Source organism: Sitophilus oryzae, unplaced genomic scaffold (genome assembly GCF_002938485.1).
Source record: "Sitophilus oryzae breed Bouriz unplaced genomic scaffold, Soryzae_2.0 scaffold_482_pilon_pilon, whole genome shotgun sequence".
Lineage (NCBI taxonomy): Eukaryota > Metazoa > Arthropoda > Insecta > Coleoptera > Curculionidae > Sitophilus > Sitophilus oryzae.
This window is the reverse complement of record NW_022147065.1, coordinates 398,256-412,313: the sequence shown is the minus strand read 5'-3', so window position 1 is coordinate 412,313 and position 14,058 is coordinate 398,256. Positions and strand designations below refer to the sequence as shown.

Sequence of the window (14,058 nt, the reverse complement as noted above, 5' to 3'; positions counted from 1 at the left end):
CAAAATATCAGGTGTGCTATATTTTTGGAAAGGTAATTTTAAATTCTTATCAGTTAATTAAAAATATGGGGGTGTCCCAAATAAAAAATCAATTTTTCTGTTGATAACTCTTAAATTATTAATTTTATTTTTTTTTTACTTAAACCATTAAATTCTACGTAAAAAGGTGTTTTGGAAATGTTTTCATAGAAATACAAAATTTTCCATGGCATGGTTAGGCCATGTCATGTCAAGGCATGGTTAGGCAGATCATTACACAGTGTTCTCACACGCTTATTTTTCATAGGGGTGGATTATCACGAGGTAGCGGGGTTAAATTGTTTTACAAAGGGGCAGATCTCATATACGTATTATTTAAAAATATACTCCGGGTTCCCTATTTAACCCCGTGTGCAGTTTCTGTGCCGTAAGAGAATGACAACATAACCCAGCTCCATATTAAAACTGCATAAGTCTATTTCACCCAGATATGGATTGAACTGCGCTTGCGCCAAACTCCGATTGATTGTTGTTTTAGTTCTGTTTGGATTACTTTTTATTTGTGCGCGTATAAGAGTGATTTTGTTTAGTTTATTCTTTCCAACTATTTTTTAATATTTTTCCAACTCCCATGATAATGTGTTATAAATAATAAAAATATAAATAAAATTGAAGGTTAGGTGAAATGTCAGTCAACCGCTTCCCTTTAAAAACACCGACCAATGAAAACTTCTTCAGGTAAGGCATGCGCAGTTAAATGAATATCCGGGTGAAATAGACTTATGCAGAATTCCATATTTCTCTTTCACTGTTTGGGCTTCAGTTTTTGGAGATTAGACTGAGTATGTAAATAATGCGTATATGGTAGATCTACTCCGAATGGTGTACCTGTGGCAACACTGCCGCTATCACTTTTCCTCTTCAAGGCCGTGTGTTACGGATTGAATTTTTACTCCCAACGCGCGTAAAGAAGTTTTACTTCAAAAATGTCAGCTTATACTTAAATATGATTGGAGTGACTGAACGACGTATAACTCATCCTAAAAATCGGTCATGCGTCGTTTTTTTTAACCAATCTTATCGGTTTATTTCAAAAACGAGAGATCATATTTCAATATGATTGAAATGACGGAACGATCAACGATGCACAGAAGAATATACCATAGATAAATGAAACAAGTTTAGATTGGAAAGTGCCCATAAGGACAATGTAAACACTATTTGGCGCTATTCTTGCAACGGTCGCGACCCAAAACTTTTGAAAATTTCGGAGCGGTTCGGCTTTTTCCGGAATTATATCGCCAAATATTGTTTATTCAAATTTATTATTATTTTCGTTTAATTTTATAAATAAAATACAGTGTGTTCATACAAGAAACTTTATTTTATATAAGGACGCATGTATGAAATACCTATGAAACATTGGAAACCGACGTTATGCCACGATCCACGATGGTTTTTGCAGTTTACAGTTCTCAGCACAGCTTTTTAAGTTTTTAATGCCACTTTTTCACAATTATTACCGGTTGGAGTAAATAAAACTTGAATTAAACTCACAAGATAGCAATAATTACTTTGAAAATGGACGCTATAAACACTTTTCGGAATTTCTTTAGTGAGAGCGGTTTAGATTTTGAAAGATTATTATGATTTTTGAAGATTCTGACTTTGACAAGAGAAAATTATTTCTGTTTTTGTTTGCCGTTGTTCTTAGCGACCGCTATAGCAGCGCCAGATCGCGTATAACGGTCGCGACCCAAAATAATTTCGCGACCTAAAATTTTTACGGGCTTTCCAATCTAAACTTGTTGCATTTATCTATGGAATATACGTATGAACTGGACTTAAGAATTTTGCCACTTGTCAAGCTTTTTTCAAATTAAAGGTTATTTGATTCAAATTATGTCAAATAACCAGTCTTGCTAGGTTACTATGTGATTAAATGACCTCCAGAGAATAGGTACATTAAAGAAATGCTAACTTCATGTTAAAAAATGGAAACAGACGCCACCTGGTGCAGCCTGGCAGTACTAGCTAAATTGAGGGGAATTGGAGGGGCGGGGCTTAAAAGAGGGGAAATTTTTTAAAAAATATTTTTATAAGTATCACTGATTTACTGTTTAAAGTTAATAAACATATTTTTATTACTTTAATATAATTTAAAATATTAAAAAATATGTCTATTAACTTTACACAGCAAATCAATGATATTATTAAAGACTTATTATTTTCAGAGAAAATTCATAGTAAATAAATTACACATTTAGTAAACAATATCATTTATTTTTTAGAGCTGCGATTTATATTACAATAATATTGAAATATATATATTTTTAATAATGAAAAAGAATATCCCGGAACCTGAAAAATAAAGATGATCAATTAATGACTTAAATTAGTTCAAAATACATTTTGCAAATAACTAGAAATAGGAAAGATAAACATACTATTAAAAATACATTTTAGTAGTATGTTATCATCTATTACTGATAATACATAAGTATATAATAACATGCATATAGGCACTATGATACAACTACCTAGTAGTTGTATCAAAATAACACACTAATATCACAAAAATATGTGCTAATTTAAATTCCTTTAATGATCTAATGAAACACTATCTATAGCCTCAATACATGCCATTCCAAAGGCAAAAAAAAATATTATACAAATAAATATAAGCTGAATAAAACATAAACCAAGCCAACGTGCATAAAAAACCAAAAAATGCATCAAAAAATACTTTTATCAGATCATACCCTTGGATATATTATGTATTTTATATATCGCACATCCCGTTCAAAAGTTTACTAACTCAAAATAGAGAATATAGAGAACATTGTCAAGAGAAGTAAAAGAAAATTTAAGTTAAGGCAATATGCTCCTTTTTGGATATTAATGGCCAAATAATATAATGTTGATTTAATAAAATTTTACTGGCATCCTTCTGAGGTATAAATCAGATTAAAAGGACATTGTTTTTGTAATAATTGTTTGTTTTGTAAACATTTTTTGAAGACAATACAGTTTTGAACGGGCTGTGCGATATAAACAAGGATCTTACTATTATTTGAGGTTAGAAAGTATTTAAATAACATAAAACATAATCAAAATCATTTGTCATCATAAATTATAGAGGTACTTACGTGTTTTGATATTATTATCAGGAAATAATACGTTTAGTTAAACAGGTACGCTGCCAGGCAAGTTCTATCGGCGGGTCTTTGCAAAAGTTGAAATCTAAAAATACAAAACTACGTTTACATCTTAGTTGTATTTACGAATAAAGTATTTGTGTGTAATTTCTGACTTACCAGTTAATTGAATAATCGCATTAAATACATCCAAATGGTAATTTAATATTGTAAAAAGCAAAATTGTTTTAAATCACTTGCCAGGACAGCCGGCCAGCTTCTTTGTTGACAAAATGGCCGCGGTATCATGATTTAAGCAATGTGAGTGACAAAGAAAGCCAATGCCTGGCAAATGTTGCTTTCTTTGTCGTTTATCCTGGCACGTTTAAATTTGACTGTTGCCTATTTTCCCATACAAGTGACACCCCCGTGATGACCTCTTTATAAATTGACAGTTGTCAATCGAATTCAGTTTTTGTTAAAAAAAACACCTTTCGCACGAATTCGGCATACGTTCGAGTCCGTTTCCATTAAAATTGAGGGAATATTAAAAAAGTTGAAGAAGCTCGACCAGCGTTAGTTACTTCCACCTAAAAGGGAATCCATTTACCAAAAGGATTATAAAAAATACCTTCAGTGGCCGGGGGGACAGAAAAATATTGTAGCAGGGGATGTCGATCGAACTGTTCTCGTGTAAATTTATTATATATGACATTAATGATGTAAATAAATTATTAGAATAGCTAGGTGAGTGTCATTTTTCATTTTATGTTTTTACTCAAAATATCTATTTTATTTCATTGTTGTTAACTATAAAATGTAGAGGAAATTGTGGCATCTTAAGAGTCCATTTCACTAGTCTGAAAAAGTAGCAAAATAAGCGTTCGGCATTTAACGTTTGATGTAAAACTGGCTAGGTATTTTTACATAAATGAAGAAGAAAATTAAAGATAAAGGATTATACTATATCCGTATTGTAGCACATTTTTAGACAACTTCTTAATTTTTAAGATTTTGACTGTCAAACATCAAAATATTCCTTATGTTTGGACTAAATTTTCTCGAAAATAAAGAGACGATTTAACATTCCGTTACAATACGGAAGTAGATTGAAGTTTTGTGATTACAGTGATATATAATTTATATGGTTTTGTAACAAATTACTCGCTATTTTATGACAGATGCTGAAGCTCTGCAAACCTTAATCAAGCCTTAATTAAAGCACGTGTGTTTGGAATTTTAGGTGTGACTTAACACGACAGGATTTTTGAACACACCCGCGTCACCCGACCCCTGATAGCGACATGAAAGTACAGCGTAATAGACTCTTAATTTTCGTTAATCATGTCCCAAGGGAGATATGACTCTATTAATGCCTAGCGTAACCAAGACGATGTAATATTTTATAAGAAATAAAATATTTAAGTATTTTAGTGATATGTTATCTTGTTTCTAAATTTATGCTACGTTGACTTTCCATCTTTTTTCTGCCATCTCGTATTAGAAATGCTGATTGTGATGAACCTAATTTGAGATATTTATTTCCATAAGCCTGTTATTTTTATATTGTATTAAAACATTATTTGTTTGACAATTGACAATTACCTATTGGTACCTATTGTTTCAGGAGAGGCTTAACCCCACCGCACCGCGTCAAATCCATATCGATGGCCACATTCACCACAGAGGAGATAGATGTCGTTCGGAACAGAGGAAACGACTATTGTCGGAGGGTGTGGCTAGGTTTGTACGAGGGCGTGGCACCCACGCATTCAGGTGACGAACAACAGATCAGAGACTTTATGATCGAGAAATACGAGAGGAAGAGGTTGGTATTTTAAAATTCAAATCAGAATACTTACATATATCTGGGATGTATTAATGCCCTTATTTCAATCCAAGGTTAGATTTTTTTTAAACATCAAAAAATGTAATATGCCGATATATCGATATATAAATGTAATATCTCGAATGTACAGGGTGGGCCAAATTGGACGCTTTTTAAAGGGAACCGCCTTTTTCTGTTGGAGATAGACGAAAACTAATATCGGTGTCTGGAGCTCAATTTTTATCAAAAATATGATGGTGAAAATCGCACATCGATATCTGTTACCGTTTCGGAGTTACCGGGTGTTTTTGAAAAATGTGCATTTTTAACAAATCGCTGTAATCTTTTTGCTATGAAAAATTTTGTATTTTTATGATAACATCCCCAAAGCACCTGTTTACGTAGAATTTAATGGTTTAAGTATATATTTCTTTAAATTAATAATTTAAGAATTAACAACAGAACATTTATTTTTTTACATGGGTCACCCTGTATATTTTTAATTCATTGAAAAGAATTTAATAATTAATGCTTATACTTGATTACTCGATTGCTCGATTACTCTTCGAGATATAGAGTAGGCTTTGAACGGCGTCGGCTGTAATGCAAAAAAGTTCTAGCTGTGCAGCAATTACTTAAATAATATTTGCAATGAGAGATGGCAGAATTTTATAACAATTTAAACTATATTTAACAACATTATACACAACACATTTAAGCTATGTATATCTAATAACAATAATAAGTAATAGCTAACCAAGACATGAGATATTGCTACAGGTGTTCAACAATGTCAACCATCTTCTATTATGGTTATGGTCAGACGGGACCGTTCTTGAACATTTCTCGAGGAATTTATTAACTCAGTAGGGGTTAAGAGATACTCTTGCATAACCGCTAAGTACTTCTAATTCTTATCTAGATTATACGGGCAATTTAAAAATAAGAACCTTTATTCTTCCGCAAAGATAAAAATCCATAGGCGTTGTCGGGAGGCTTCGGCGGCCTCGACTGCCAACGGCTGGGATCTTGGTTAGCTCTCTAATCTTGGTTAATTATTATCGAAATTGGCTGCAAAAATTTGCTGATAACTTCTGTGTTCTGAGGCGCAGGCGGTGCCTCATCTTACTGGAAAAATATGTTTTCGAGTTCCATTAGGGGCAGATCATCAATAAGTGGTCCACTAGCTTACTAGTTAAGAGTGGTAAACTTTTAAAAATTCTGTATTTCGAAGGGGACAAAATATCAAATGTTCTATATTTTTGGAAAGGTAATTTTAACTCCTTTTCAATTAATTAAAAATATATAGGCCGTCCCAAATAAAAAATCAATTTTTCTGTCCATAACTCTTAAATTATTAATTTTAAAAAAAAAAATACTTAAACCATTAAATTCTACGTAAAAAGGTGCTTTGGAAACGTTTTCATAAAAATACAAAGTTTTCCATAGCAAAAAAGTTACAGCGATTTGTTTAAAATGCACATTTTTAAAAAACACCCCGTAACTCCGAAACGGTAACAGATATCGATGTGTGATTTTCACCATCATATTTTTGATAAAAATTGAGCTCCAGACACCGATATTAGTTTTCGTCTATCTCCTATAGAAAAGGGTGTTTCCCTGTAAAAGCGTCCAATTTGACCCACCCTGTACAGTGTGTCCAATTTTTGTCTGTTTTATGGGGTTTCCCTTTTTTAAAATGAGTATAGAGATACAAAGATGCGGTTTTCACATCACTAAGTTACTTTTTCGTGAAACTAAAGATGCTACATACAGATTTGTCCTAGCCTTCTTAGTTCCCGGGGGTGAATTTGAAATCATGGTTATCTTATAACTTATCAAAAAAGTGAAAACTGAATTCCGTAGAGTTTTTTTACATAGGATCCCGTGGCGTAACTAATTTGCTGGGAGCTGTCATTTTGAAAATACGACCCAAACTTATGTTTGTTTTTAAATGGGATACCCAGTATATTACTTTTTTATTTCATTGACCTTGTTATAAGCTTTTTATAAATATAATATACTCTACTTATTTTTATAAACAAAGTAAAAATGTATTATTTAACTTTTTAACATAGACCATTTAACTTTTTAAACAATCGAATAATTTATTCGATGTCAAATTTTGGTTATTGGCTATTCCACACCAATTTCTGTGTGTGAATTGATTGTACAAGTGCATAGAAAATAACAATAACTCTGATTAACAGCGTTTTGTCTAAAAGCTGCTCAAGTTCATTTTCAGTGCAGTTTATTAAGATAACACGATGTAAAGCAAAATTATCTGGTTAAATTAAATAAAACAAAATAATAATACTGTTTTTTAAGACTAGGGTAATTTATGTTAAAAAGTTAAATAACGCATTTTTATCTTTTCATTTTTAGAACGCTTATTTTAACTTTTATCCAAGGAAAATAAATTAAATAATAATATACAGGGTGTCCCATTAAAAAAAAAGATTAGTTTGGGAATATTTCGAAAATTACGGCTCCTAACGAAAAAGTAATTATTACTATATTCGCCACTGGATTCCACTTCAAAAACTCTACAGGACACATTTTTCACCATTTCGATAAGTTATATGATAACTAAGGAGGCTAGGACAATTGTGTGCGTAACATCTTTAATTCATAAGAAAATATCACGTTAAAGTGCCAGATTGACTGTACTAACTGGATTCTACGTGAAAAACTCCACGGAACTCAGATTTCACCTTTTCGGTAAGTTATAATCAAGATACGAAATGCAAAATTTTTAAATTTACCCTGTTTTCCAAAATACGAGAACGCTAGGGCAAATCTGTGGTCGCATCTTTAGTTTCATAAAAAAAGTAGGACAGTTATGTGAAAACCGCATATTTGCATCTCTACTCATGAACGAGAAACCCCATAAAATACACGAAAATAGGACACCCTGTACAACTCATCTGAATTTTCAACACTATTTGTTATCCGCTTCGTAATTGATATGATAACAAGAATTGGGACAGACACGAAGCTTCCCAAAAAGATGCAATATTCGACTATTCCATCGTGCGTTCTCTTACAGGTACTATATGGAAAGTGGCGCGAACAAAATCGAGACGGCGACGCCCGTCATTATCCCGACGCAGAACGGCACTAGGAATGGGTTAAATCGTAACAGCAACAACAACCAAAACGGTGTTATAACCAATGGAACGTCGAGGAGTCGCCCCGAGCCTAGAACGACGCCTAACTACAATAACAATTTGGTTGGTGGTTTTGCCGATTTCGACAAAGCTGATATATTTAGGTAAGTAGTTAGTTAAATAAAACACAATAAAAAACCTGGTCTATAAAGTGAAGTACACTGAAAAAATTATTTTATGAATTTAATAACAATATTGATGGTTATTTCTTGCCACAGATTATTGTAGTAAATTTACCATCCGTTCTTTAGACAACTCTTTTGTAAAATCGCTCTATGGCAAATTTGTATGTAAATATGTTAAAATATATCTTTATATTCACCAATATTCTTTATGAATTTATGTAAAAAATGTGTAGCTCAGAGTAAATTTACTTATTCATTGTAAATTTATCTTTTAAAATCGCCAACTTCTTGTACAGGGTGGCGCCTCTCATACGCCGCGGTGCTCCAAGGAGAACGACAGTTTATATTGAAATGAAATTTTATGAGCATGTGTAGGTTAATTCAGAGCACTTTTTAAAAATATAGAGAGTTCTACAGGGTGTTCCCAAAAAAAGTTACATATCAGAGTTGTGTTTTTTGTAATGCACAACATTTTAAATTACAATAAACGCTACCTAAATTGGAATTTACCCGGTATAGCTTAATATGTAGTTAAATTAACTATTGTACTTTAAATCAAATTAAAACTTGGTCCAAAAACTTATACAGGGTGAGACAAAATTAACATTGAACATTAGTCACCTTTAAAAGCATGTTACTCTTTTATTTAAAATGGAACACCCAGTATATTATTCCGATATTCAATGGAGAATTCATGTCTCTTCAAAATACTATTAAGGTTGCCTACCTCTCAAACAAAGATTTTCCTAGATATTTTCATTTACATGCTTAGATCTGAGTAGCTCTTTATTATTTGATAAAATCTAGGTGGCTGTGACATGGTCTGATGTTACTTCAACATTGCTGTCTAATTAGTCCAACTTTAATAACTAGTGATCATTTTGTGTCAGTTAAAACAAAAAAAAATCTCAGAAATTTGCCGAAAATGCAATTCATATCAGGAGCATTTATCCTGATTTTATCTAGTCTATGTTTTTTTCATGGAGATATGTTAAAGTGTTGTCGACAACATGAGAGAAATTATTGTAGCTGCTTTTCGAGGTAGAACTCCACATAATGCCTTTGAAAATGAAAAGATCCTTTTGAAAAGACAACCATTTTAACAGGAAAGGAAGCATTTTGAGCATTTGATTTCATCTAGCTAATTTTTGTCACATGATTATAGGTTTCTATCTAGTTTTAATTCTGTAATAACTAAAATATGTATGTTTTAAACGTGTATCTTTTTATAACCGTTGAATATTTTACTCTACAATCTTTAATTTTTGTTAAATTAACAAAAGGGTATATCACACTGCCACCTAGATTTTTTTCAAATTATAAAGATCTACTGACGCAAAATCATAAAAATTAAAATATCTAGGAAAATGTTTGTCAGAGGGGTAGGCAACCTTAATAATACTTTGAAGATAATATATAAATTCCCCATTGAACACCAGAAAAATATACTGGGTATTTCATTTAAAATAAAGGAGTAACTTGCTTTTATAAGTGACTAATGTTCCATATTAATTTTGTCTCACCCTGTATAACTTTTCGGGTCAAATTTCAATTTGGTTTAACATACAATGGTTACTTAATTAAATATCAGGCTATACAAGGTCAGCTAAAATTTGGACAGCTGTTATCGAAATTTAAAATTTACTCTACATTTTCACAAAATGTGAAAGATGTCAAAATCCTTAGATTTTAGGTATATGCTTATTTAATAAAACTCACCTTTATTTTTTTCCTAGAATCCGAAAATCAATTAATATATAGGGTGTTCTATTAGAAAAAACACAACTTTGATGTGTAACTTTTTTGGGAACACCCTGTATAATTCTATATATTTTTATAAAATGCTTTCAGTTAACCTACATAAGCTACCAAAATTTCATTTCGATATAAACTACCGTTCTCCTTGGAACTTCCGCGGGGTATGAAAGGCGCCACCCTGTATAGGTCGTAAGACACGGGCAATCGCCACCCTGACTTTGGGCCAGTCCGGCCCTGCCCAGGGTGCAAAAGAAATCAGTAAACTTTGGTTATACTTTCAAAGATAAAACTAATTGATTTATTATAATTATTTTGCTTTTTTAGTGCCTCAAATACCGGATCGTCACAGAGTTCACAACAAAATGGATTTGCTGATTTTGAACATAATTCAGTATTTAATGCCAGTAGTACTAATAGTAATGGTGAGTACTTAAATTAAAAATTATTATATTACTTGGTTTTGCGTTATCGAGTGAAAAGTTTATTTTTGAAGGCGGGTTGATACGATCCAAGTGTACTTGGACCAAGTACACTGGATGCTGCCGTATAATGCCGTAAATATGTGATTCATCGGTCGCTACCATGTGAACTAATCTGTTCAAGGTCACATAACACTTAATTCCAGTGCCGTGGTGTTTCAAGTCATATGTATAATAATCAATATATAATCTGTTTATGTTTTTGTACATGCAATTTTAATTTTATTATTGTTGATGAATATTACAAAAATATTTATTAGTAACAAATTACTTAAAAAAGGATTCCAGCAAACTGTCAAAGTCTTGTCAAAACATATATTTGGTTATAAATATAAACTGGAATGCCCCTTTGGTCGCACTAGAAGCACACCAATGGACTGATGCACAAAAACGGATCAATCAAAGAAACGCGATATAGTCTTTGTCAATCACGCTAACATTTTAGAATAAGTAGGAGGAGCGCAGGCAGATGATTTAGACGGGCCTTTAAAAACCTACGTCTGCGGTAAAAATTTACGTTTTTAATGTAAAAATGATTGCGCGCGTGTCGATTCTAACTTCATCAAGCGATGAATCACTCCCAAACATTCGTGGCGTTTACTATACCTACTGATGTGGATGCTGCGCGCATTGTACTCTCTCGTCTCACTTGTACTCTACTTGTATCGTATTAACTGTGTTATCCAAGTTGAGACCATACAAACAGCTATTACCTAATACCTGCACAGCTTCAATTACCTAACAATATAGGTATCCTATAATATAATATACAGGGTGGTCCGAAATGTATTTGTAGATAAGTAAAAAAGTTTGTATAAATGTATGTCCTAAAATGCTTAGTTTCGGAGATACAGTGTGTAGAAGTTTCATTTTTATTATTCGAAATAATTTCTGAAGTAACATCAATATTTAAAAGAAAATTGGTGTCTGGAAGTTTTTTGACATGAGAAATTTTATTTTGATGTCAATATGACTCCTATTTGTCGAGGGCGCCACCTACATTTGTTTTAACTGTTTTGTAGAGCAATAACTTTTCGTCCGTACCTACATATATAAAACTGCTGGGTGAGAAAATGTTTTTGTAAAAAATATCTCTTGGTAAAAATCGCTACGAGCAACCTTTCTCAAGATATTTAGAATGGAAATAGTCAATACATGTCATTATTGACAAAAAAATAAACATGAGTGAGTAACTATTTGACTGAAAATTATAAATTTGGAAAATTTTTATTTTTTAAATTAATCCTAAATTTTTCTTCGAAAAAATGATGATAAAACAGTTTCTGTTAAACTTTTAGCACAAAAACATTTTAAATTTATGATTTCAGTCTAATAACTATTTTGTCAGCATGTTTAATTTATCTCAATGATGACAGGTATTGATAATTTCGATTCCAAATATCTCGAGAACCATTACTCGTAGCGATTTTTATCAAGAGACATGTTTTACGTAAAAAACTTCGTAAATTTATTTTTTTTACTCAGTAGTTTTATACAAGTACGGCCGAAAAGTGATACTCTTCAAACCAGTTAAAAAATATGTAGGTGGCGCCCTCTACAAAGTAGGAGTCATATTGACATCAAAATCAAATTTCTCATGTCAAAAAACTCCTATACACCAATTTTCATCCAAAAACGACGTCGACGTCTATTGATAAACAGTCTATAAAAATACCGTACGATCGAAAAAAACGGCATCAAAGGGGAATGACAATGCATGATAATTTTGGCGGGTTAATCTCTAGATGTCATTTACTAAAAATTGATATAAAACTTGTTAAAAATTAACACTAATTAAACAAAGATTAAAAATGAATAGAATGTTTCCAAACAACCAAATTGTATTTAACTGTATTTCGAAAAAAATATGTTTTCTCTAATTTGAAACTATACCATTTAAAAATAATTTTTATTCAATATGAAAAATAGGGTATACTCTTCTTAAAGTCAAGTAGCAGTAAGCGCCATTAAACAATAAAGAAGAGTACAGACTAAGTAATGACGTTTAGGGCTTGACCTCGCCAAAATTATCATCGATCGTCATTTCCCAGATGTCTCTAACGCCGTTTTTTTTTCGATCGTATGGTAGAAGTAGATATCTTTTGTTAAAATTATAGTTAAAACGAGATACTGTTTTTATAAGGCTTGTATTAACGGCGTTATTTTCATAAGATTGCTATATTTTATATCGTTCGTCCTAAAATACTTTTTATTTAATATGGAATGTCGGTTTTGGATGGAAACCCGCACTTTGTTACCATATCCTTTCTTCCGCAGAGTTTATCATTCGGAACGATGTCTGTTCTCTGTGCGACGGACTGTAAATTGCAAACTCAACGGGAGCAGTGTCAAGCAATAGATCTTTTTTGCAAATCTGACATTTTTTAACTTTATTTTAACATTTTGAAAAAACTACCATTTATCATTTTCAGCCCACGAAGAATTGTGTGTACAGGGTGGCGAAAATTTCGATACCAATCATTGGTGTTTTAGAAACTAGAAACTATTACCGGGTGCGTTTCAAAAGTGGCGCACCCCCTATAACTTTTTTATTTTTTCAGATAAAAAAACGAGATTTGGTATGTTAGTATATGACTTAAATTAGGATTGATTAACGGATTCAACTGTTTTGGGCTAATTCCAGTTTCACCGGAAATTACTACAACTTTTGATTTTTACATGGCACCATCGGTATTTCTTTTATTTATTTGATAGAAAATGACACTCTGAACAGAATGACTGTCATATGTCAACCTTTGACATTTTCTCTTAAAAGAAAATTGAATTTTAAATTTCAATCCAGAGTGCCATGGCTGTGTTAAAAACACTAATTTTAATCAAGGAGCCTTGGAAAAATAAATTTCATCGTCTAATGTTTTTAGTGTCTTGTCCTGGCCGGTTAAAGGATGCCCAAATCGAATTTTTCATCACATCTCAGTTTTTTCAGATGGAATGATGGTGGCTCATTAGCATATTTAGAAAAAGCATTTTTTCAATAAAAAGCAATAATTTGATACCACACACAACTTGCAATATCAAATAGACCATATTCGAAAATGTCCAAAGTTGACATATGATATGTCATTCTATTCAGAGTGTCAATTTCTATCGAATAAATCGAGTGTCAATTTCTATCGTGTCGCACTTTTGAGACGCCACCCGGTATATAAATTTAAAAATGATTACTTATTTAACGTTGTAACCTGAAATTAATCAGTGTGTCTGTAAAGCTAGAATTAGATGATATCTAACGTTATAAAATTGTTTGCATCTGCAAACTATTGGTAAAGTTTAACTGTAAACGATTATTACTTTATGATCTAATCAGGCAAACACCGTAATAAGGCGGCTACTTCAACGGGTTCTGACTTCGTTTTATCTTTACGATAGATGGAATGTAGGTAATCTACGTGAAATCATTGTGGTCGTTAGATCCGGGTAATAAAACTAAATTAGAGGGTGGCGCCCTTCCAGCGCAATTTTGCCGGCTTCCGTCAAGCGTTAAAAAAGTAACAGGCTCGCCAGTAGACCAGACCGTACTCTGTTTTGTTGATTGGATTTTTACCGTCTTTGCAGCCGACG

The 14,058-nt window shown here is 32.2% G+C and overlaps 1 protein-coding gene across 1 annotated transcript in view; it reads left to right on the top strand.

Moving 5' to 3' along the window:
• LOC115886329 (arf-GAP domain and FG repeat-containing protein 1) overlaps nt 1-14,058 on the top strand; it is a 98,952-nt gene that overhangs the window by 72,903 nt on the left and 11,991 nt on the right. Inside the window, exons 2-4 of the mRNA XM_030905423.1 lie at nt 4,744-4,944; nt 7,994-8,218; nt 10,322-10,419. Of these exons, the coding sequence (XP_030761283.1) occupies nt 4,744-4,944; nt 7,994-8,218; nt 10,322-10,419 (524 nt within the window). The remainder of the gene's footprint in view (nt 1-4,743; nt 4,945-7,993; nt 8,219-10,321; nt 10,420-14,058) is intronic.